This window comes from Dermacentor variabilis, chromosome 3 (assembly GCF_050947875.1).
Source record: "Dermacentor variabilis isolate Ectoservices chromosome 3, ASM5094787v1, whole genome shotgun sequence".
NCBI lineage: Eukaryota > Metazoa > Arthropoda > Arachnida > Ixodida > Ixodidae > Dermacentor > Dermacentor variabilis.
The window spans coordinates 141,028,096-141,053,401 of NC_134570.1; the positions used below are offsets into that span (position 1 = coordinate 141,028,096).

The following is a 25,306-nucleotide window of genomic DNA, read 5'->3' on the forward strand; positions in this document are numbered from 1 at the left end:
TGATTGTTCCTGCGATTTATTTATTTCGTGCTTTCGAAGCAGCGACAGTCGCTGCGTTGAATATCCATAACTTTCCGTACAATTATTGAGCATCTCGTCAGGCTCTCTCTAAAGGTAGGCTAATTTAGCCAGGCACATTAATGTGATGTCGGAGCGTCTAAGTAAATACGCGTTGCTTGCGTAATAAATAACAAGACTATTTGCTCAAGCTTTGTTTAACAAGTAAATGATAAAACCGCTGGGCGAGCTCCACTGCAGAGGCTTCACAAGATGATTAGAATTTTGCGCTTTGCGTTGTCTGAAATTGCGTTGTTCAACACCCGATGAATCAAAGCTGCCCAGATAGAGCGCTTGTACACTTGCTCTGCTTGCATTCGATGTGAGTGGATCTTAACCGCCTCCGCAGCGCATGTGCTAAAGTTTGAAGCCTCTGTGATACAGCGCGGGAAATTCGAGAAGCAAATCACGCAACCAGACAGTGTGCCTGTTTTTACAGCTTAATGATGCAGCGGAATCATCAGAAGCGCACGCCTCGAGCTTCTCGATTTGGGAGGAGCACTGGAGACAAGTTTAGTTTATATCTTCCGTTTCGTTTGCTGGACGCAGGCGACGGAAGTGACGTAATGGGATGAAAACTGAAGTTATAGTCTCTTTGTGATACGCAGCACATAGTGTACCGCGCATAACAATGCTGGACGTTCATGTTTCACAGCTCGTCGGAAAAGCGTCGCTTATATTGAATGGCTCCCTGTGTCACTACACGAAAAGATTACTATGTGCGCATGTTGAACGCTGTCTGCATATCTCGAGGTAATTATTTTACGGCGTCCAAGAGCCGCAGCGCGCTCTTCGTTTTATCTTGCAGCGTCGCTAAAGCCCGTAGGTTCAGTTCCGATAATTATATCGCGATCAGCGTATCTGCTCTCGTTCGGCCCGCACTAACGAGCCTCGCTGGGTGGATGCTTCACGGAACGGCTTCACGGCACAGCTTACGCATCATGGGGCACGAGCGAACTTCGCAGGAAACGCCAAGAGGCGCTGCTCGCTGCCTCTTCTAAAGAATTGTGTCCCCCTCTCGCTCGCTTTCCTCTCCTTTGTCTGAGGCTAACCGACGTTAAAAGGTGCGCCGGCGGTTCATAGCGTCGCCTTATTTCTCAGAAAAAAAAAAAAGTACCTGTTGTGTGTGTGCTTGAGTTTGTTGCGGCGGAAATATTGCGCAAGGACTACGGCGGACGCAGTAAAGAATATTGGAGAAAAACTTGCTCTGTGCGTCATTGTGTCACCGTGCTAACTCATGACTCGTTAATCAATCAATCAATGAGCAGCATGAGACTTGTGATCGTCCTGAGCGTCTCTCTCTCTCTCTCTCTCTCTCTCTCTCTCTCTCTCTCTCTCTCTCTCTCTCTCTCTCTCTCTCTGTGTGTGTGTGTGTGTGTGTGTGTGTGTGTGTGTGTGTGTGTGTGTGTGTGTGTGACGTCTTGTTCTCACATAGAGCGCAGCAACATTGCGTCTTTTTCGTGGTGGTTTTGTCAGACGTCCGCTACATAGGCCCGATGTTTCGAGCTATGAGTTTTAGCGAGGGCGTTTCTGTCAAACCTCATTAAAGCGAAGCTTTCTTTGCCTACTTTGCCTGGTTTGGCGTGGCTGCCCGACTCCTGGGTGCCGTAGGGCCGGTCGCTAACTCGGTCGGCTGATGTATTTGTGGATACGTACAGGGTGTCCCAACAATCATGCCAAAGATTTAAATATATGCAAATGCCACGTAGCTGGACAGAATCAAGGTAATATCGTTTGCCGTCGCTTTGAGATACTTTATTTCTTGCATTCCGCCTAACTACATAATTAGTCTTAATTAATCAACTTCTGATATATTATAATTTGATTAGAAGTGTCAATGAGAAAATTGCGCAGCTACATTTAAAACTCCAGATACAGCTTTCCTTTGCTCAGTACGTGCTACATAAAAGTGACCTTTTGAGCGTGAAAGAAGCCCTCGAATATACGCTAAGTGCCTCGAGCAGCCGGTCGCGAGGCAACGGAGGCACTTTCGAACAAGGGTAGCGCGCGCGCGCGCGCGCTTTTGTTATGCCCTTCGCCGTCGCCTCAGCAAGCCCGAAGTCCTTTGATGCCAGTCCCGTGGCGCCCTCGCTCAGGATGCCCGCGAAGCTCGAGGTCCCGTTTGACGTCGTCGTCCTCTCCCGAAAGGTTGCCGCCACTGCAGCAGCACACGCCCTCCCGTCGGCTCGCTCCCTCTGGCGTTGCGGCGAGGCAAGAGGAGGCGGAGGAGGAAAACCTGTCGCCCGTTGTCCGCCGACTCTCGACTTGGGGCGCGCTCAGTCGAGCGCCTGCGTCCGCGTGGTGCGTTGAACCGCGCGTTGGCCTAGGCGGCGCAAGTGCGGAAGCGAGCGGCACGGCCAGGCCTTCTCTGGGCTCTCGCCGCCTCGCGATGTAAACAAGGGCCGCGTTGTTGTCGCGCGCCTCGCGTCACACGAGCGTGCTTGCCCCGAACGTCGGAGCTCACCGCGGGAACTGCCGACGCCGCTCGGCTCGTCCCTTCCTCGCTACGAACGCCTGAACTCTGTCGAGAGGTCTCGGATATCTACCGTTTTGTTGCTGCACGCCGACGTTGTGTGGCCACAGAGGAGCGAGTGACCGGTGCGACGGGACTCTGCGTCCCAAGAAACGTGGACCGGTCGGAGCGGATCTGAACGTCGCAGTGGGTTTTCCGTTGCACTCGAGCGACGCGTGTGTACGCTGTTTGGTGAAAGTGGTGGCTGGCTTCCTCTGGGCTTATTTCTCGCTTGCCTCGAAGTGTGACGCAGCAACTGCGGGGATACCTTCTTCCCCCTCTTCTGCTGTGGTCGCTGCCTTTGGGGAGACACTGAAAGCAGTGGATTCGTCCGTCCCTCACGCTTGGAATAACACAGGACAGTGTTCCCGCTGATTTCGAACGAGTGTTGTGGTGTGGATGCCGCCGAAGGCGTTCGCCTTGCGACCGCCTTTCATCGGAGATCATCGCCGGAGATACCCGCACCTCTTTCGCTGGACCCGCGCCCACCGTCCCGTCGTCGTCTCCGCTGTGCCGTGTCGCCCCCGCTGGTGTCCGTCGGTATAGTGGCGGTGCGCGTCGCGGAGTCGTGGTCGTCCTCGCCGGCAGGCCCTCGCGGCTGGCGTGCCCTGGGTCGCGGTGCGTGCAGCGCCCCGGGCCGGGCGCGTGAGACGCGCGGAGGTGGAGGCTCGATGGCGCCCATGCCGCCGCTGAGCGGCCTGCCGGCAGGCGACCACGCCGGCAGGCAACTCCACCGCCGCGGTGGCTCGCCGCCGGCGTCTTCGGCCGCCCCGGCGGCAGCCGTGCCGACTTCGTCGTCGGGCTCGTCGCTGCTGCTCCGGGGAGTGCTCACCGCCTCGTCGGCCGGCCGCTACTTCGCCTGGAACCCCCACAACGCGACGGTGAGTTTCGGTTTTTCGAGCGGTGTCTGCACTGGTGGTTAACCTTCGCCGAATCACCGGCGCAGGTGGTCCTACAGAGAATCGCGCAGAAAAATGCTCGGAGGAAATCGTCACGTTTTTAATACTCCTCAAAGTGACACAACTGCGTTCACGTAGATGTTGTGCGCTCAGCAACCTGCGCACCTTTTCCCAGAACTAGCCTCGAAGAAGAATGCGTACTATAGTCGCCGCTGTCGTACTGTCATTTACGCGTTTGTAGCCGTAATCGGGCGAAAGGACACGTTGCGCAGCGTGGCATTCGAAGCGACAGGATCAAATCTGTTGCATTCGCATCGCCGTGCCATTTGTACTGCGATGTCACGCTCTTAATCTGGAGTTAAAAGATGTGGAGAAATAGGCTGTTAGCGATAAAAAAAAAAGTTTTCGGATCAGATCATCGTGTGCGTCAGCAGCGTTTGCGCTTGGCACACGCACAACTGCGACGTCCACATAGCCTGCCAGCCGTCGATATGGCTTTCACATCGAAGCTGCGTTCCGATGCGGCTCAGTCGAAAGAGGAAAATTGCCGTTTTGAAAAGCGAGAGCGTTTATGGCAATTTATTTTCTCCCTCCTTCTTTTTTTTTTTTTTTTGAAATTCGCGTAACTTCGTCGCTGACGCACGTGGATGAAAGACTAGCTCGCTTTGTTATGGATGAGAAGTACGACAGCGCGGTCCCGATTCACTTATGCGGGAGAGTATCTCGCGAGGCGTGCTTCCGCAGCAGGCCGCCAGTGGGTGGTTTCCCAGCTGGCACAACAGCGGCTTTGTCTCGCTGCCGGAAGAGCGTGTCACGTGTCGCAACTTTGCCCGGTTGCGTGCGTGTCCCCACCACGTGTGTGCAGCGCCGGCGGGCGCATGTCACGATGCGCTGGATGCCGCGAGCGGCTGTAGAGAACACCACGTTTAAATTTTAAGCTCGCTCAAGAATTAAGCCTGTTGCCATACCTAAAAGAAAAAAGAAGGAAAATGTAAGGTTGGGGGGATGCGTCGAGAACGTTATGGTTCTGCTACAGAAGAATGTTCCATGTGCCGAAACACAAGCGAAGAGATTCGATTCGAAGTTCATAATACTCGCAGGTAGCAAGCCCAACCTGTCGTAATCTCACCTTTTTCAAACGATCTGTACAGCCGGAGGTCTAGCTCGGTCAGTATGCAGCTGCAACGATAATATTCCAGTGCCATTCCTTTTCGCATTTCGTCAGCGTTCCGAGCGGCGCTCCGCCCTCATTATCACCGGAATCCGCTCGTCGTGAATAATGGATGACGAAGGACGCATTGAAGCGAGTAAAATGAATCCTTATCGGCCCTAGACAGATTTTAGTCGACTAGCAATCGTGTTTAAAGTACGGACCGACTGTTTCGCTGTGATCGTAAGACGAATGCGTACTCCTCGCCAGTGACGCAACGGAGCTATAACAATCCCACTTCGAGGTATAGTTTGTGGGCGATGATGGTGATGATGTCTGCGGCCACATCCCTTTGAATCGGGAGATCGACGGACAATGCCGCATCGAAACTCGTCAATGTTAGCTACTATCAATTCCCGGCGCCGTGTTCCCGAAAGGACCGTATTCGCAGTTGGGAGGGCGTTCTGACCTTTCGCCAATGTAGCTCCGTCCGGTCTCCTGTTGGCCTATCCTCGTCCTCATTCATGTTTTCCGCTTGCCTCTTTCGCCTGTCTTCGAAGGGCTTTGTTTTGATTTATTGTGTATTCGGGCAGGGAGCTTTGGGCGCTTTAGACAATGGTACTTCAGTGTGTTTGAGGTGTTAAAGGATTCGGTATTGTTTTACTGCAACAGCAGGTAAGAAGCTGCGAATGGAATTTGCTGTATCCGTCTGTGTCAGACCTTTCATTTCAATCGCGTCGCCTCCTCAGCTTCACCCTCCAACACATGTCGAAGAAGAAACATAACTTTGCCCACCACCGCTGTCAGTGGTTATCGATCAATGCACCAAGGTGAGAGACGGAGGCGCTATAACGAAATTCGCGCCTAAATATTTCTTATTAGTTTTGTGCGCACCTATTTTGGAAGCCACAAAGGATAACACTGTATGGCACGTTAATACGATATGGAACTTTGTTTAAAAAAAAAAATATGTAGTAGTTTCTGTTGATTTCTCTGAAAGTCTGCTGCTCTCACAGTGACTGTACATGTTCCAGAGCCATATGAATCGCCGAATTGCGCCGATTTTGTTTCTTCATCTTGGAACGACGCTATTCGATACAGTCTTTGCCTACGTAAAGACGCGAAGACAACGTAATTAGTTTGCGGATACTTCCTCCGCCACAATCCGTCTTCATGAGTAGCCACTCAAGAACTCCGAGACCGCATATATCTAAACATAAAACGAGAGAAAGAGGAGGAGGGGGAGGGAGGGAGGAGAAACACCCTTGGAACGCCATCTTGCGGATTCCTTGCGTATGTCGCGCACCTGTGACGAAAACAACCGCACTCTACACCCTTGAGGCAACTCTGCAACACCTGTTTCTGGCTTCCAGCCGTCACCGCAGACTCGCTCTTTCCATTACATCCTTACCCTCGCACAAGTGCAGTCTAACGACAGTACAGGGCAGTCCCCGTGCTGCAGTTTTCCCTGGCGTGTCAAAGCCAACTCTTACAGTGCTCCTCGAACGCACGGCATGGCATTATCGTCCCGTCCTCGCTGGAAATTTTCGCTGCAGAAAGCGATGCACCCCCCCCCCCTCGAAAAAGAAAAAAAAATAGAAGTTACTGGAACATATCGAAGCAAAAGACGAGTGCGGGTCGGAATCATCCTGCAGTAGTCTCGCTGCACGGCGGGGCGATAGAACGCCGGTGGAAAGCGAACACACGGCGGGGCCGGCAGTGGGCCGCTGGGCCCCGCACAAGTCGCTACCCCTCCTCCTCTTCCCCGTCGCGTCCTCGCAGCCGAGGCGGCGGCTGACCGAGAGAGACGCACTGCCGGCCGAGATATCGGATGGCATCGATATCGCCTTTCCCGCGGCAGCGCGCGGCGAAGCGCGTCCGCTACGGATCGGCGCCGCTGTCGGGGTGGTTTCCGATCGCCTTCACCTTGTGTGTGTGTCCCGCGAGCGAGTTCCTCTCTGCTGCGTGTCTTTCTCTTCCCTAGTTCCAGCCACAGCTCCGGTTGCGCTGAATGTACGTGGGACGCTGCAATATACCACGGGAGCTTCTCTCACTTGTTCCTTTATTTTATGTAATCTTTATCTTCACAAATTTCTCGACGAAAATGAAGGCTAAGCTCTTTCTTTCTTTTTAATTTCGCGCCGAGGAGCTCAGGGAGTACGCCAGTGTGATGTCACGTTTAAGTGTTACCTCCTGCTTGAGCCGTTTTTGTTAAAAAAACTCTGTTGCCTTCCACTCTGTGAAGAAGGATGACCAGCGAAGCTGTGTATCTGGGCCTCTTTAATAGCGAATGCACCTCCCCCGCTGGTCGGCCCGGCATTGCACTATCTTCGGCATCGGCCCGCGTACGGCGAGTTCTGCGTCTACGCAAGGACACGATCTTGGGGGAACTTGCCCTTAACTGCTTCGTTGTAATACTGGTTAGGTCTTCCTGTTCCTTAAATTAATTAACGAATTTGTTAATGACTACGGCGAATGCGAGAGCACTGGTACGATCGCGTTCGCGCGGTAGCGCCGAGGGGCGCCAACGAGCCAGCTGTGGAGGAAGACGACGACGCTGGAGCCAAACCTGAAGATAGTTTTGCATCTACACGTGGACACGATCCTGGGGGAACTAGCCCTTAACAGCTTCGCTGTAAGAACCTCACGAGATTTGCCGAGTCCTGGCTTAAAATGCAATATAACGTTCCTTTACCGATAAGCAATCAACTAGACCCTACTAGGCGCTGTCAAAACCTGTGATGTCCTGGTGAGATGGTGCCGGATGTTCAAAGCGCCGTCGCCATCCGTCTTTCAGGATTTGTTATTTGTTTTCGTTTCTTCCTTTTTTTTTCTTGCAAGGTAACACGGTAAAACGTAAACATTCCGGTGCTATAGGTAGTGTCCAAATCTACGCCTTAGTGACGGTTGCCATCGGAGAAACAGAAACGGATCTCGAAGGTTCTGCTGTTGCTGACTGCACGCGCCAGAAGTTATTTCGGAGCCGGAGACAAGTCATGACCGCCACGTTTTAAACAGAACGTCTTGCAGAAACGTAATTCATTATTATTGCTTAATTCGTATATAATGTCCCTTGGATGAGAACTCTGCAAGCCTCGTCGAACCAAGCAAACATGAAAAAAGGAGGCGCTGCTTGATAGCGGTGTATTGGCCGACTTCGAGCTCTCCATGGCATTTCCATCTGCTGCCGATATTTTATCTTTCCTGATTGGCACGTATCTTGCCAGTGGACCAGCCGATCATATCGCAATGGTAAATACTGCGTGACAGGCCTCACCGAAGGAGTTTGAACGCGTTCTAGACGGGTGACCTTTGCTTGCTTGCACTGAGCGGTCATGCTCGGCGCTTGACTGTTATAACATGCAATCTTAGCCGCAGCGCTGCACAGCAGTCGCTGCGGTGCGGGAGCTCGCGGCAAAATAATTTGCAACCATCCACCCCGGCGTTTTTCGTATCGCGGTCGTAGGTTTCGTGTTTACGTAACACTCGATCCCATCGGTCGGTCATTGGAGCCACATTTGCTGAAGAGGCGCCGTGCTCTGAGACGCTCGCGTAAACGGTTAGTTATGTTTACTGACACACGGAAGCCGTCCCTTAAAAATAAATGGAGACACGGCTGTTTTCAACTCTGCAGAGCGCGGTTGGCGTCTACAACATTTACTGGTTCGAGCTCTTTCAGCTCCGAGACGATCACCGGCGGCGACCGGAGAACGGACGCAGCAAACGCTGGCAGTCCATCTCTTTAACACTCGAAGCGGCTTCAAAAGGCTTTTTCCTATTCCGCGAGCGAATAAGAGGAAAAGTTCTCGCCAACTCGAATAGGGTGCCCGCTTGGTCCAGCCGGCGCACTGATCGGAATGCGCCGCGGTCCGCCTCAAAGGTTCTCCGGTTCTTTTCTTCCGTGTACGACGGCGCCTTGCAGGCGGGCATTCAGCACTTGATAAGCTGGAGAAAGGATGCATCGTCCACACGGAGAGAGTGGCTGGCGATGCAGTGCCTCCAAGTCCGTTTTGAAGGAGTCCGCCCGCACGTGACACACGTCGGGTGTTTGTAGTTTGCCGCCGCGATCACTGCAGTTGCGTGCAGCGCCCGGGAAGGTTATGCATAGACATAATTTACGAGAGAAAAACGTGAGGCGACGCCCCTTTTGCCACCTATTTGCCGCTGAACATCATCATCAGTATAGTTAGTATACCACCGTCGACGGTGGCTCAACGGCCGTGTAGCTTTGGATCCCCGGCCTCATTTTGACGGAGGCTGAATGCGAAAACGCCCGTCTCCTGAGTTTTAGGTGCACTTCAAAGAACTCCGCGGGGTCGAAAATAGTAGGTTAAATAAGTATGAGGTTTTACGTGCGAAAACCACGATCTGATCATGAGGCACACGCCGTAGTGGGGACTCCGGAAAAGTTTGGACTACCTCGGGTTCTTTAACATGTACCGAAGTCTGTGTATATACACGGATGTTTTCGCATTTGTGCGGCTGCCGTGGCGAAGATGAAATTAATATGTAGCCATCCTCCCTAACCATCCGCCATGTAGCCAAGATTATCGGTTGCACGGAACAATTGTCCTTATAACTGTAGACTGATGATAACAGGTATAGTGTAGTATCTGTTGCCGTCACTCTGTATATATATAAAAAAGACAATTATATTTCCTTTACTGGTAGTGATCGTTAATACGGAACAGTTGTCCTTATAGAAATAGAACGGTGATAATGGATCAGTCTATATTTTTAAGGACACTCTTCCGTTCCACCTATCACTAAGAGTTATCCGTCGTCGTCGGTATGCCGCCACTGTCATTGTGTCGCCGCCGTCGTTGCGTACACGCGAGAGAGTGCAGATGATTGATTGCAGGAATTTCAAACAAAGGAGCGGGCGGAGTAGCTGCAGTCACAGTGAGCTAAGAGCCAGTGGAATAGCTGAAATCTACAGGTTTTCTTCTCTCTCTCTCTCTCTCTCTCTCTCTCTCTCTTTTCCTCCTCCCCTGGCGTTGAATGTGAAAAGCAGGAAAGCTGCGCGCTGGCAGTGTACTACCTTGCCGCGAGTTTCTTCTTTCAGCGTCCCGTACGAACCACGTGAGACTTTTGCTTCTTCCTTCGCGGTGCAGCGAAACGTTGTTGTACTGAGGCGCCTCCAGTGAAGGAAGCGGACGCAGAAGGAATAGCAAGAAGCGCCTTCCGCGCTCGATTCTGCAACCACTCGCGTGCCCCTCGGCAGCCCGCACAAAAGCGAAAGTTCTTTTCTGGGCGAATGCCGGGATGCGAGAGTGGAGAAGTTCGTTGAGATCGGGCGATGAAGACGCAGCTGCCGCCGGCCTGCCACAAAAGGGAAAACGCGAATAGAGAGACCGGAACGAAAGCCAAGGAAAAAAGAAAGAACCCGAGAGGAAGAAGAATCATCTGATGGAAGCGGCCGGAGACGGGAGCCTGCGCCGACCTTGGGGAGGCTCGCGTATGGCGCTTCCTTCTGGCGGCTACCGACTCGCACCGCGTGTCTCTGTGGCGACTGCCAGGTCTTCACAGCTCTTTCGCCTCCTGCTGCTCTGCGTTACCGCACGAGATCGTTATCGTCTCCCACTCTCTCTCGCGCGACGCTAGCATAGCATGACGCGTCGGGAATAGATGGCAAGGACGGTCGTTGAGGCCCACTCTGGGGACGGCACCGCGTCACTCTACGCATTTGCGCTTTCTGCCTCCGTGCCGCGTCGCTTTCTCGACACCCCCACCTGCTCTCGTCGCCCTTTCCCTCGGAGGAGGAGAACATCAAATTGTCGTTTGGAAAGTGGAGCGCTTTCTTCGGAGCCAGGGGCAGCAGTAGCATCCCATCAAAGCGCTTTCCCGCTCAGGCGCATACACGCACCTCGTCTCTGTAAAATAAGCACTCCGCCTAGGCCTGTTCCGTCGAGAGAACGGTGCGTATTCCGGAGTCGGGGAGACACCGTCTCTGTCCCCTCCTGGGGACAGCTTCTCTGCGTGCGCCCTGCCCTCTATCTCGACCATTACCCTCTCTCTCCTTCCTTTTGCGCTTTCACTTAAGGAGGAGAGAGACGATGGCGCAATGGACGACACGCGAGTACTAAAAGAGTATACCGTCGCTCCAGATGAGGCCACCGGGGTGAGAATGGCCGTGTCAGCGCTCGCAGCATGTACGCCTTGCAGCGAACTGCTTTTACCATTGCATGTGTGTGACCCCGCCTTCGCATATTCCGTCACTTTGGGAGAGGAAAAGACACGGCTTTGCCATTGTCGCAGAGCGCGGAAGCGCTCAGGTGGATCGGCTTTTCGGGATTGCAGGTCGTTGCTCTTTGATGGAGTTACTTTTTTTGTGTCTGTGTACTTTTATTTTACTTATGATCGTGGGATCGTCTTTGTTGTTTTGATATCACCTCTCTATATTTTTTTAACGGTAACGGGCCTATGGTAGGCTGATGTATCGATCGTGTGCGAGGTACAGCGCGCGTCGTAAAATTCATTTAACTTAGCATCTGGTTTGCAACCTGCACGAGAAAGTGCCTGAACGGCCTCGAGCATTAGAGGCACGTACGGAAGTCATTCTGCGCGAGGACGTTGTTCGTTTCGTCGTGCACGGTCCCGTTGTAGGCGACAGCCCGGTTCTGTCTTCGTTGCAGGTTAGTTCGGCGAGCTTTCACTAAAGGCAGAGCTGTCTGCCGCGTCGAGAACGGATTGAGTTTCCTCGCATGTTCGGCTGGATTTCATCGCGAAGAGGTTTCCCGTGTCCTGCAGCCGTTCGGTCTGCCGCCGTCGCTTATCAAAGCAAGGTGTCCCGTAATACTGATTATGTTTTTAAAATGAGGGTTCATTAGAAGGAATATTAGGTTCGGAGAGCAAGCTGGAGGTGGGACGTTTTTGCAGCCGCCCTGCGAGTTACTCGTCCCGCACTCGCCTGCCCCGGCGCAGCGGCAGCCGTGGGCGACCGGTCACGCATTGCGATGTTCCTTCGCGCAACGCTCGCGATAGCCATAGCGTCGGACCCTCCATTATCGCTCTTTTGTCGCGCCGAGTGGCCCCTTGCACGCGGTGGTGCGGAAGCACACGCCCTATCTGTCCGCGTTTGTTCGCCGGCGGGACAGCGTTATAACAGCGCGAGAGGCAGCGGGGGGCTAGACCATCGGGTAATAGTTATCTCGCCGCGGGTAACAATGGGGCGCGCCGCTCTGGTAATACGCGCGCAGAGGAGGATGGGGGCGCCCATTGTCCGCTCCGCCGTGCAGTCCCGGTGAGACTAGTCGAACCAGCGCGAACCGTGCGCGCTTTTGCAGTCCACTTTTCTCTCCAAGGTCGCATCGAAAGGGAGCCCCGGCCGCTCCTTGTTATGCGTCGCGCTTTCGAGCAGAGGCAGTGCACCGGGGATGCGGGCGCCGTGCGCGCGGCGCTCCGACGTCTCCGGCGCCGTCGGGAATGTCTTGTGCGCAGCGAGCGATTGCTGGGCCGAGAATAAAAAAAAACAAAAGAGAGGCGGGATTATTCGAAGGCCGGCGGTGCGCTTGCCTGTCTCGGGTTCTTTTTTTCTTTTTCTCTCTCTTGACTCGCCGTATGTGAGGTTCGGGGAAAGAAAAGAACAGGAAGAGAAAAATGCGGCACGTCTGGTTCCTTTGCACCTCCGAATGCGGCAGAACTGCCTCCGCCGTCCACAGTGAGCGTGTTCGCGCTAGAAACGAAAAAGGGATTTATGTACTTATTGTTAAAAGGACACGAAGTTGGAGCAGTCGGGGACTTTTCATTTCATTGTATAGAACGAAAGAAAGAATGGGAAATAAAAGCGGTCACAGAAGACCGATATGACTAGCACTCGTGTTTATCGCGGGACAGTTCTCCAGAAAAGAATTTCTCGTCAACCCACCAACGAGACCTGCTTGCTTTGGGGCACCGAATAATGAAATCGCCAGCTGAAGCGACTGTAGTCCCCGTCGGGGTCTCTCTTCCTGTCAGATGCGTGTGGAAGCCGTCCACCTGTCGTGAATCCAGTCCTCTCCTTACTGCCCTTCTACATTTCGTGGCGACCCTGTCCGTTCTCTTCCGTTCGGAGACGCGTTGTAGTCCACGCGAACCCACCCGTCCCTTACTCTGCCTGCTCCTTGCGCTGCACGTAGGACACGTTTTGGGTGCTGCGATACAAACCTCCCTTACCGGGAGTCGCGGAGCACAAGGCTGGCGATATACGAGTGAAAGAGCCGCGGGAAGTAAAAGTGACCACACCGAATCCACGTAGCTTCTTCGCCTTCGTAAGAGCCGTTTGCCGGCAGCCTTCGCTTATACGTCTGATATCACGGTTTTCTGGCCGCCGCTTTTATAGGGACATTTCTAGCGCGAATTTTAATGTTTTCGTGAATACCCTCCCCGTTCGTTCAGTCCTCAGCCTGTAGTGCGGAGTGGTCCGTCTCCACGGATACTTTTGGCGAATTCGGCGTGCTATGATAGATAACACTTGACGCCCTGCTAACGCCTGCCAACCGCAGTGTAGCTGCGGCTCGCCGGCCGCACAAGTTCGTGTGGAAACACGCAGCGTGTGCTCGTATGTCGTCAGCTGGCGGGAAGGGAGGAGGGGGAGTGCATCCGTGCTCTGCCGCGCGTGTTCTGTGCCTGTCCGAAGCGCTGCCGCGACCTCGACCGCGTTCTTTTGGCGCCGGGCACCGTGCGCGGCCTTGCGCGCGCAGGTTGCAAGCGCACGCCGGACACGCTCTTCGAGCCGCGCGGACACTTGGCGCTTTCCGCTCGCCGCTTCCTCGCGGCGAAAACGGCGGCCGCAGTGAATCGCGCGTTCGGCGCGTCCGTCCCCGTCTTGTCGCGTTTTGTTCTCGCGTCGCGGCTCCTTTGTCTCTCCGGGGTGACCGTGTCGAGGTGCGAGACTCCCGCCTAATTGTTGCTCCGAGGAGTATACGTCGGACGCGCATAGCCAGCCTCGCGTTCTCGTCCAATGAGCCCGGCGGCTGGACGAGCCTCTCCTTTCTACGCCGTGTGACGCGTTGCACCGGCACTGTGTCATGGTCGTACGCGCGCTAATCGCCGTTGGCGCGCGATCTCGGGGTCTCCGAAGCAGTTTGCATTGCTGACTACCGCTCGTCCCATCAACATGTAATGGCCCCTAAGCGTTCCGCTCTAGTCTGTCGGGGAGCCTGCCATCACCGTGTGAGCGGCGCGCACTCTCATAACTTAGCCGTCACGCATTGCGCCGACCTGTCAGACAGCGTGCTCCGCCGCCGCAGTCCCGTAGATCAGGAGGCGCAACGTACGGTACTTTGCTGCCCGCAAGAGACGCTTGAGTAAACACGAGGAAAGACTCGTCGCACCGATGCCCTGCCACGGTTCCTGGGACTGTAAGAAGAGACCCTGGGGTAAGCACGGGGGGACGAGGAAAGAGCCGGAGCCGAGCCGAACGAGAGACGCGACCGAAGGCGGCAGCGACACGCTTCACGCCGACGCTCTGCAGATAATAACCAGTTTTCACTTAAGCAAGAATCCAGCCTTTTTCATTGCTGTCAACCGTGAACGTAACTTCTGAGGCAGGCCATTGTAACCAGACAACAGAACCTGCGCTGCGAGTTGCGTTTCACCTGCCGGGTTCTCGTGCGCCACGGCGCGCGATGTGATCTGCAGCGTACAGAGCGTAACGGAGTGAACGACGTTATCTCCGCGTAATCTCAAATTTCCGACATCGGCTGGAATCCTCCGAGGGGGAACGCAGGCATACGCATCTCGCTCTCCAGCGAGATGCGTGCTTATGCGTGTAGTTGAGAGTCAAACTCCCGCGAGCACCTGCTTGCAGAACCAGTCGAGCCTTAGCTGGCTGAGGGCCCAGACATTCTTTTTTTCTTTTTTGAAAGCACGCGATTGGCTGCCTCAAGTTCGCGGGGAAAGGTACCTGTTTTGTCAGGGTGTCAGTGTTATCGGGGGTGTGTGTTTATTGTGCGTGAAAATACAAAGAACCCTCCTAGTATTTTTAAATCTCGTGTATTTACTATTTCTCGTGTGTGCATGTTTTTTCTTTTCTTTTTGCTTCTTCGTAGAAAAGAATTATTTCTGTAGCACTGTGACGGGGATTTGCTTGGGTGGAAGTACCGGAAAATGCGGTCTCCCCTAGTCGTCTCCCATTATGCTGGCCCCACTCTGTCTATGTACCTCCGTTTTAGCTCTAGAGCACGATGTCGTCTTTCCCGGAGCTGTCATTTGTAAGCAGCGTGCGGTGAGAGACCAAACGTAGCACGACTACGGCAATTGTCCGTGTGGTGTCGGTTTTTCGGGACCGCTGTGCCGCTCTCGCAGCGCACGTAAAGGGAGGCGGGGGAGCGGCGCGTTCCTCTGAAAGCGCAGGCTTCGTGGGCTCTCTGCCCGGTCAGTGGCGTTCGACGCCCGCTTGTGATGGATGGGTGCGGCCCGGTGGGTCGTCGAGCGCGCCCTTCCGTTGCAGCGAGAAGTAACTTCGACGAGGTGCTCGGCCAGTGATTCGGTTCATTAGGCGCGCGAGCTGAGGGGGGTGTCTGCGCACCCCCCGCCCACTGGCATCGGTGAGACCGTCGGTGCGTGCGGTTCATTGGACCGGGTCCTCGCGCGCGGCTGGCCCAGTGCGTGTGGTGGAGCGCCGCTTTGCCGTAGGGGCAAGCTTCAACGCGTGACGCCATGTCCGATTACGCGCATGTAAAAAAAATCGAGAAATTCCGCTGGTGAGAATTTTCTTTAAAGGCAAAACTTACTAAGCTGGCAGCTAAGGTTCTTTAGTGTTCAGAATGATTGACATGGAAGAAAAAAAAGACAAGCGTTAACGTAGTCGTTTGCTATATTTAACTGCACTAAGGCTGTTCACTAACGTGAAGCTCATCTGTTCACATTTGTTATGGAAGAAAAAAAAAAGATCAGTTAAGACAACCAACCAGCGGCCTCACAGAATGCATCTGCGCACTGTTGCGTTTCGCCTGCGACACGTGGTTTTGCCGGCGCGACTGCGGCGGGGCGGCAGACATTTTGGCCCGATCGTCGTCGCCGCAACACTCATCGCCAGGTGTTTCCAGGCGCGTCTGCGGCGATGCGACCGCCTAGGGATCTTCCTCGCATTCCAGTCATTGTGCCCGAAACAGGCGATGCCAAAGCAGGGATCTCATTCCAGTTATTGGGCCCGAAACAGGCGATGCCAAAGCAGGGATCTCGTTCCAGTCATTATGCCCGAAACAGGCGATGCCAAAGCAGGGACCATCTTCTCGTTACAGTCATTGTGTCCGACCGGCAGCGCCACGACAGGGTGCTACGAGATCGTGCGCAGCGCCACGACAGGGTGCTACGAGATCGTGCGCAGCGCCACGACAGGGTGCTACGAGATCGTGCTCGACATGGTGCTACGGCATCGCTACGACAGTGTGCGTCACCATTAGCCCATTGTACATTCACGTGCTCGTCTTTTGAGGGGTTCCTTCTTGCCCTCAACTGCGAGAGTATAAAAACAGCTGCCCCCGGACGCCAAAAGGGAGGGCTCCGATTTCTTCAGTTGAGTGAAGTGCTCTCCCGTCTCTCTACTTCGGTCAAACCTGACCGCCAACTCTTTGCGATGTTAAAATAAACAAGTTGTTTCGTTGTTACCAGTCGACTCATGCTTTGCCGGGACCTTCGGATGCTTCGAGTTGTACCCCAGGCCGCCAGGCCAACGCTACCCTTGGGGCTTGCGACCCAGGTACAACCACGGGCGTCAGCGCCGAGTTCCCCACAGATCGTACCAGCGGTCGGATCCCAAACATCTGGTGGAAGCGGTGGGATCGCCTACGACTTCAAACAACGGTCTGCCAGCGGTGAGATCGCGACAACGGAGGCCAGCAGCAAAGAGATGCAGTTGACAGTATGCTGAGCAGCTCAACGACGATCCGGGAGCAGTGCAACGAGCCCTGTGTGACGACTGGTTGCCTGCAGCGGAACGACTGCGCGGAATTCCTGCCTGCGAGGTTTGGTGAGTGCGGGACTTTCTTCTTCTGAGCTTTGCCAGGCTTTTGTTAGTGTCAGAAACAGAGCTGGTAATTGTGGTTGTCGTTGCTGCCGGGTTAGTTTGCGGCAAGACAATAGTAAGCAGTAGAGAAAGCAGCATTCAGAGCAGCCATGGATTTGAAGTCGTTGCGCAAACCGAAATTGTTGGAGCTTGCAAGAGAGTTGGGTCTGGATGTCTCGGACAAACTCAGAAAACCAGAACTGCTAAAGGCTATTCTTGAGTTAGAGGCTGAGGATGACGAGCTGTCGGAATGCCTTGAGACTATTGAAGAGAGGGAGACTGCAAAAGAAAAAGAAGAGCGTGAACGTAAAGAACAGAAAGAGCGAGAGCAACAAGAGCGTGACCGTCAACACGCTTTGGAAATGAAGCGTCTTGAGGTAGAAATGGAACGCGCTCGTAATGGAAGTCAGGCACACGGTGCAGGAGAACGCGTATTGTTCAAAATGACTGACCTGATGCGGCCGTTTAAGCTTGGAGAGGACATTGGTTTGTTCCTGGTTAACTTTGAGCGAACGTGCGAGAAGCAGGGGTTCTCTCGGGAAACGTGGCCACAGCGCTTGCTCACTTTGTTACCCGGCGAGGCGGCCGACGTAGTCGCTCGCTTGGATAGAGAGGAGGCAGAGGATTTCGACAAAGTAAAATCGAGTCTGCTAAAAAAGTACCGGCTGTCTGCGGAGGCGTTCCGTCGGAAGTTTCGGGAAAATGAGAAAGGCAAAAGTGAGTCATATACAGAGTTTGCGTATAGGCTTATGTCGAACATGCAGGAGTGGCTCAAAGATAAGAAAGCGTTTGGTGACCACGATAAAGTTCTGCAGTGCTTCGGGCTAGAACAGTTTTATAGTCGGTTACCGGAGAACGTGCGATACTGGGTCTTGGATAGGCCAGACGTGAGTACGGTGGCTAGAGCCGCTGAGCTAGCCGAGGAGTTTGTGACGCGTCGAGCTCGCGGAGCTAAGGACGGTCAAAAGGGTGAATTTGGCTCCAAGTCTGAGAGGCCAAGGTTCACGCCCATGAGATTTAAGGGGGACACGCGTAGTGAGGATGCGAGTGAAAGCAATCCGACCAAACGTAAAGAGACGGCAGCCGAAGCCGAACGCAGAAAGCGGTTCGAGATGAGGCGAGCGGGCGTTTGTTATACGTGCCAGAAGCCGGGTCACTTTTCGGCGCAGTGTCCGGAAACAACACCAAAAGTTGTGTTTTTTTCAATAGGCAGCACGGACGAGAACATGAAGCTTCTCGAGCCTTACATGCGAGACCTCCTCGTGAACGGGAAAGAGTGCCGAGTGCTTCGCGATTCCGCAGCTACGATGGATGTAGTTCACCCATCTTACGTAGAACCCCATATGTTCACGGGCGAGTGCGCATGGATCAAGCAAGCCGTGGAAGCTCATAGCGTGTGTCTGCCAGTAGCAAAGGTGCTTATTGAAGGACCTTTCGGAGCGCTTGAGACAGAGGCGGCAGTGTCATCTATGCTGCCACCCCAGTACCCGTACCTATTTTCAAACAGGTCCGATCACCTCCTGCGCGAGAAGGGGCTTTTGTTTGGTGAAGCTAGTGTTCAGGCCTTAACCAGATCGAAGGTTCGGGAGCTCGCTGCAAAGGCGGTAGTTGCGGGGCCGACGTTATCAAACAACGAAAAAGGGTCAGAGGCGCAGCAAGCTGATATTCAGAGCACGCCCGAACTGAATAGACTTGAGTCTGTAACGTTAAAGGCGCCAGATACTGGAGAGGAAACGCCCGACGCGGGAAAGTTAGAAGAGCTATCTACTGATTTGCTCATCGCGCCTACGTCAGACGGACTTGATAGGTTGCTAAAAGTCAGCCGGTCGGCTTTGATAGCCGAGCAAAAAAAGGATGGCAGCCTGGAAAACGTGCGCTGCAATGTCAAAGAAGGTATCGCCAGGAAAACTGCGCGTTTTGTGGAAAGGGGTGGAGTCCTGTACCGGAAGTATCTAGACCGCAGAGGAGTGGAGTTCGATCAGCTGGTCGTGCCTCAATGCTATCGTCAGGATCTGTTGCGCTTGTCACACGGGGGTTCGTGGTCCGGACACCTAGGAGTTAAGAAAACTAAGGACCGTCTCTTGCAAGAGTACTATTGGCCAGGGTGTTTTCGGGACGCAGACCACTTCGTGAGGTCATGTGACACCTGTCAGCGGGTGGGCAAACCAGGGGACAAATCAAGGGCGCCGTTGAAATTGGTACCTATCATAACGGAGCCTTTTAGACGGCTCGTTATTGATACAGTGGGACCTCTGCCGGTAACAGCCACGGGGTACAGACACATTTTGACTGTGATCTGCCCAGCGACAAAGTTCCCTGAAGCAGTGCCGCTTAAAGAACTCAGCTCAGTTGAGATAGTTAATGCACTACTGTCCATATTTGCGCGAGTTGGTTTCCCTGCGGAAATCCAATCAGATCAGGGCACAGTGTTTACTAGCGCTTTGACGACAACTTTTCTCGAAAGGTGTGGGGTAAAGCTGCTACACAGCTCAGTGTACCACCCACAGTCGAATTCCGTTGAGAAGCTCCACTCCGTCATGAAGCGCGTGTTGAGAGCGTTGTGTTTTGAACATCGAACTGACTGGGAGCTGTGTCTGCCTGGGGTGATGTTTGCTTTAAGGACCGCGCCGCATGCGGCTACGGGGTTTTCGCCAGCTGAACTGGTGTACGGTCGCTCGCTTCGATCTCCGCTTCGCATGCTTCGAGAATCATGGGAAGATAGGGGCGACGACCCAGTCGTGGTGGAGTACGTGCTTAAGCTCCTCGAACGCTTAAGAAGGGCACAGGAGTTGTCAGGTGAAGCAATGACAAAGGCCCAGCAGAGGGCCAAGGTTTATTATGATCGGACAGCCAGGGCCCGTCGTTTTGAGGTTGGCGATGAGGTCATGATATTGCGCACATCGCTAAACAACAAACTAGACGTGCAGTGGGAGGGCCCAGCACGAATTGTTCAGAAACTGTCGGACGTTAACTACGTGGTAAATCTGCCAGGAAAGCGGAAAGCACAGCAAGTTTACCACTGTAATCTGCTCAAACCTTATAGACAAAGGGAAGCAGTGGTGTGCATGATGGTAAACGTTCCTGAAGAGCTTCCGGTCGAGCTTCCGGGACTAGGCTCAGTGACGAACAGGGAAGACACCGGTCAAGTCATTAGTGACCTTATCAGTAAAGCACCGCTGTCGCCCGAGCAGAAAACCGAACTACACCAGCTATTACAAGAGTTTCAAGGTCTGTTCTCTGAGAGGCCTGGTAGGACTTCTGTACTTACTCATGATATAGAACTTACCTCCCCAGAGCCAGTACGATCCAAGGCGTATCGGGTGTCACCCCGCCAGAGCGATATTATGGAGGCTGAGGTAAAGAAAATGCTACAGCTCGGTGTTATTGAGGCAGGTGAGAGTGATTATACCTCCCCTTTGATTTTAGTTGAGGTACCGGGCAAGGAACCTCGTCCTTGCGTCGACTACCGCAGGCTTAATTCCATCACTAAGGATCAAATTTATCCGATCCCTAACATCGAGGAGCGCCTTGAGAAAGTTAGTAGCGCTCAGTTTATTTCCACCCTAGATCTTGTCAGGGGTTATTGGCAGGTTCCACTTACAGAAGAGGCTAGTAGGTATGCGGCGTTCATTTCACCAATGGGAACATTCCGTCCGAAAGTGTTGAGTTTTGGTTTGAAGAACGCGCCATACTGTTTTTCAAGTCTCATGGATAAAGTGTTGCGGGGACAGCAAGAATTCGCTTTACCGTATCTAGACGACGTAGCGATATTCTCCGCATCCTGGTCTGAGCATATGACACACTTGCGGGCAGTGCTAACCCGCCTGCGCGAAGCAGGCTTGACAGTAAAGGCTCCTAAGTGCCAGTTAGCACAGGCCGAGGTTGTCTACCTCGGTCACGTGATTGGTCAGGGTCGTCGCCGCCCCTCTGAAATAAAAGTGGCCGCTGTGCGAGACTTTCCGCAACCGCGCACAAAGACCGATATTCGGTCGTTCTTAGGTGTCGCCGGCTACTATCAGAGGTACATCCCTAGGTACTCTGATATCGCGGCTCCCCTGACGGATGCTCTAAGAAAAACAGAGCCTCAAACAGTCGTCTGGGACGAGACAAAGGAAAGAGCTTTTAGCGCCCTAAAGAGTGCCCTAACAAGCCAGCCTGTGCTACGATCGCCAGACTATACAAAAGGGTTCATTGTTCAGTGCGATGCTAGTGAGCGAGGCATGGGCGTTGTACTGTGCCAACGGGAAAATGGAGAAGTAGAACACCCCGTCCTGTATGCTAGTCGTAAGCTGACCAGTCGTGAGCAGGCGTATAGCGCCACCGAGAAAGAGTGTGCGTGTCTCGTGTGGGCCGTTCAGAAATTGTCATGCTATCTAGCCGGCTCGAGGTTTATCATTGAGACGGATCACTGCCCTCTCCAATGGCTGCAGACCATCTCTCCCAAAAATGGCCGCCTCCTGCGCTGGAGCCTCGCTTTACAACAATATTCCTTTGAGGTGCGTTACAAAAAGGGGAGTCTCAACGGTAACGCCGATGGCTTAAGTCGAAGCCCCTAACGTAGGAATCAGCCTCAAAATTGTTTGTTACTGATGTTTTTCTTCCTGAGGCAGGATTTTTTTTAACATATTGCTTTTGTTTAGTGTTTCAAAGTGATGATATGCTTTCTAGTGCAATTTTTCAATTTGTGGACGCGTTCTGAGTGATGCTAGACTACTGTAAGGAACTAGGCAGTGGTATAAAAAGGGGAAAGAGCCTGGCAGGGCTTAGTGAGGGTTGTGCCGTGCTTGCTGACTGAGCGGTTGAGTTTTCAGCGTAGTTCTAACGCTTGCCGGGAACGAGAACAAAAATGTGAACTCTCCCGAAGTCACTTTGCAGTGTCCCGTGCGAACCTGAACGAGAGAACGAGGCCTTCTCTGTGCGCTGCGCTCAAGAAACGTCAAGGGACGCCCGACTTCGGTTATGAGCATCATCGAGCGACATCCCTCCGGACAGCGGATGCAGTCCCCTGTCCATCGGGATCTCCTTCCCCCGGCGGGGCGGTCTGTTGCGTTTCGCCTGCGACACGTGGTTTTGCCGGCGCGACTGCGGCGGGGCGGCAGACATTTTGGCCCGATCGTCGTCGCCGCAACACTCATCGCCAGGTGTTTCCAGGCGCGTCTGCGGCGATGCGACCGCCTAGGGATCTTCCTCGCATTCCAGTCATTGTGCCCGAAACAGGCGATGCCAAAGCAGGGATCTCATTCCAGTTATTGGGCCCGAAACAGGCGATGCCAAAGCAGGGATCTCGTTCCAGTCATTATGCCCGAAACAGGCGATGCCAAAGCAGGGACCATCTTCTCGTTACAGTCATTGTGTCCGACCGGCAGCGCCACGACAGGGTGCTACGAGATCGTGCGCAGCGCCACGACAGGGTGCTACGAGATCGTGCGCAGCGCCACGACAGGGTGCTACGAGATCGTGCTCGACATGGTGCTACGGCATCGCTACGACAGTGTGCGTCACCATTAGCCCATTGTACATTCACGTGCTCGTCTTTTGAGGGGTTCCTTCTTGCCCTCAACTGCGAGAGTATAAAAACAGCTGCCCCCGGACGCCAAAAGGGAGGGCTCCGATTTCTTCAGTTGAGTGAAGTGCTCTCCCGTCTCTCTACTTCGGTCAAACCTGACCGCCAACTCTTTGCGATGTTAAAATAAACAAGTTGTTTCGTTGTTACCAGTCGACTCATGCTTTGCCGGGACCTTCGGATGCTTCGAGTTGTACCCCAGGCCGCCAGGCCAACGCTACCCTTGGGGCTTGCGACCCAGGTACAACCACGGGCGTCAGCGCCGAGTTCCCCACAGATCGTACCAGCGGTCGGATCCCAAACAGCACGCGGTTCCTCGAGGCATTGCACTGTGCTAGTTAAAGCTTTCTAAGCAGGTATGCATGCTCGCCCCGGGCTGGGCTCGTCCTGGGCAGCGTATAGTATGTCGGCATAGTGATCCTGCAGGGACGCTGCAAGGTGTAACAGTTGCCAGTGTAGATGCTAAAACCGATGGAACCATTTCAGCACCGCAGTGTATGGCTACGCTACTACTTAGCAGTATAGTTGCTCAATTTGCCAGATTGAAACCATAGCAACGGCGCCGGTACATGTCCTATAGCCTCCAGTCCGGCCGTCAACTTGTACTTGGTATAGCCGTATTTGTTTGCCGACCTTCTCCGACGCGTGTACACACTCACTCCGCTTCGCCTGTGCCGGTGCCACGCAGCTGCCATTAACTGCGGACGTATGCGGGCTCGCGTGCAAAAGCAACGTTGCCTCAGTGATTTGATGCCGTCACTCATTTCCTGTTTCCCCTCTCGTCGCCCGTTCGTTTCGCAGACTCGAAACCTAACGTGACGCGACCTAGATGCAGGGAAACGTGCCTCGCACCGTTGGCCTGCAGTACCGCACCGCACACGAGACCCGCCCATCGAGTGAAGCTCGTTCGTTGTTTCGGCATTGTTGTAGTCTCGCGCGCTAGAACGAGGAGGCTCCGCACGAAGCACCGATCACGGCGCGACCAACGTGCGGTGAAGTTATGGACGTTCGAAATGCGTATCCCTGCGTGCAAGCGCATACTGCGGCGTGAGTTGGAGCATACTGATGCGTTCTTTCGAAACCGGTTGCGGAAGAGCACAGGCCGGCGAGCACGCGGATGTGTTGGCCAGCAGCCCTCCTCCGTCTATGCGTTCCCGATCTTCTCGTGCAGGTCCATTGTTTGTCCATATGCGCGCTTATCTGCAGACCGAACGGATTGGGATACCGTCTGCGCGTGGTCATTGCAGGCTCGGATATCTGGCGGCAGCGTCGAGGTGTTTTTTCTCCGTCGCCGCTTCATCCGTTCCGCGCGCCTCGAGACGAACGGACAGCCGCTCTTTGTTTCGATGTCTCTCTTCCGTAAGCCGGTCTCTACCTTCGACTGCGATAACGCGACAGCTGTTGTTTGTTCACCCCCCCCCCCCTCTTTCTCTCTCGTTGAGCAATTGCCCCTGTATTACGCCCGCTTTGGAAGCTCCGTGTACGTTTCAACTGCTCGCCCGTTTCTCTTTCGCCAACTCGGCGAGCTCGAAGAAAACGATGCGCGCCACTCACGTCACCCTATTTCCCCTCCCTCCGCTTCCTGCTTCTGCGCCACCCCTTCGGTGCCCCAAGGAAGACCGCAGGAGGAAGCCGGCCCGGCCGCGCCCCGCCATACACTTGCCGTGCTCGCGAGCGAGCGAGCCGGAGCGACGTGTGGACCGCAGTGCGGTGGCGATTGCGCGGCGGCGGAAGTGCGTGCGGTGAAGACGTCCCGTCTCTCTCCAGCAGGAAAGGAAGCGGTAGAGAAGGAAGGCTATGCGGTAGTCTGTGTCCGAGCTGTCGGCGCTCGTTTAATCTTCGGCCTGGCCCCGCCGATCTCGCCTGGCGCAAATAAACGACCGGCTACGAGGAAAAGGGGAATTGTTTGTTGGGGAATAGCACGGTGAATTGCAGAATCAGAACGGGCCGCGTTGCCGACTCAATGCGCGGTGGTAATTAATGAGGTGGCAAGCTCTGTTGATCGCATCGCTGCGCCTTGAACGTACATTGGAGCTGGTGAGGAGTTGTCCGACAAGTGCAAAACGATGAACGAGCCGGTAGCGATTCGTCGGCGAGTAGTCACCGTTTGAAAGCCGATTACTCCCGAACCGCTCTCCTGTCTGCGCACGTCGCATTCTCATTAATGTTCCTTGACGTGTCAAGAAGGGCTTCTAGAACTGGTACAGCGAAACATACAAAGGAAGAAACAGGCCGAGCCGGCCAGATAAACAGCGCTCTCTGTTCCTTTATCTGGCCGGCTCGGCCTGTTTCTTCCTTTGTAAGTTGTGCTGTACCAGTTCTAGAATCCAATACCAACTCGCCCAATCCTCAACCCTAGTGAACTTAGAAGAACGTCCTCGGGCTTTGAGTCCTTAAATAAGCTGGCCGGGTTGCCCAGCGTCTCGCTATGACTAATAGGTGACTAAACATCATCGAGACGTAGTCTGAACACTACGCTTTATTGATATCGCACGAAAGCGAAGAGAGACTGAAAATAAACATTTGAGTCAGTTTAGACGTTTACACAGGTACGGTGTCCTGTTGAAATTTTGCTCCTATTTATTAAATTGGAACACAACGCCTATCAGACGAGAACATTTAACGAAACTTTCTAAACTTAGCGATCGCGCGGTTAATGTCGATTACTACGCGGCGTCTTTGAGTACCTGTGTCTTTTCCGTGAAAGGCCACAACGACGCTCCCAAGCATTCTTATCCTGTAGTTCACTGAACGATATCTTTTAATGGTAAAAAATTGCCGCAAGCACACGTTGCCATAGTGACGCAGCGTCACGTGTGCCACGAGCGGGAATTTCTTTCGCAGTACATCGGCGCTCATGTTTTTTTTTTTTTTTTTTTTTTTTACGTCCTCTCTATATAGCGTTAAAAAGCCTCCACACTCGACAAGCCTCGTCTGCATTCTCAATTGTACGGGTCGGGGTGTAATCTTACATCAAAATAATTTGGCGTTACATTTTCCTCGAGCATCCATTCAGGTGTTGTATCCACGCGTAACCATTTGTTACACGCAACTACAATGTTGCGCTCGTCTAGTCCCACTGCGTATGCTCATATAAAACTCGCCGTGTTACCAAAGCCTGCTGTTCCGTATGCAG

The 25,306-nt window shown here is 53.7% G+C and overlaps 1 protein-coding gene across 2 annotated transcripts in view; it reads left to right on the forward strand.

Moving 5' to 3' along the window:
- ssh (Protein phosphatase Slingshot) overlaps positions 1-25,306 on the forward strand; it is a 380,590-nt gene that overhangs the window by 53,667 nt on the left and 301,617 nt on the right. The window contains exon 1 of one of the 2 annotated variants that reach the window (XM_075686427.1): positions 2,329-3,450. The exons of the other annotated variant lie outside the window; for it this stretch is intronic. Within the exon in view, the coding sequence (XP_075542542.1) occupies positions 3,241-3,450 (210 nt within the window). The 5' untranslated portion in view covers positions 2,329-3,240. Of the gene's footprint in view, positions 1-2,328; positions 3,451-25,306 lie in introns of those variants that run through there. 2 annotated transcript variants of the gene reach the window in all.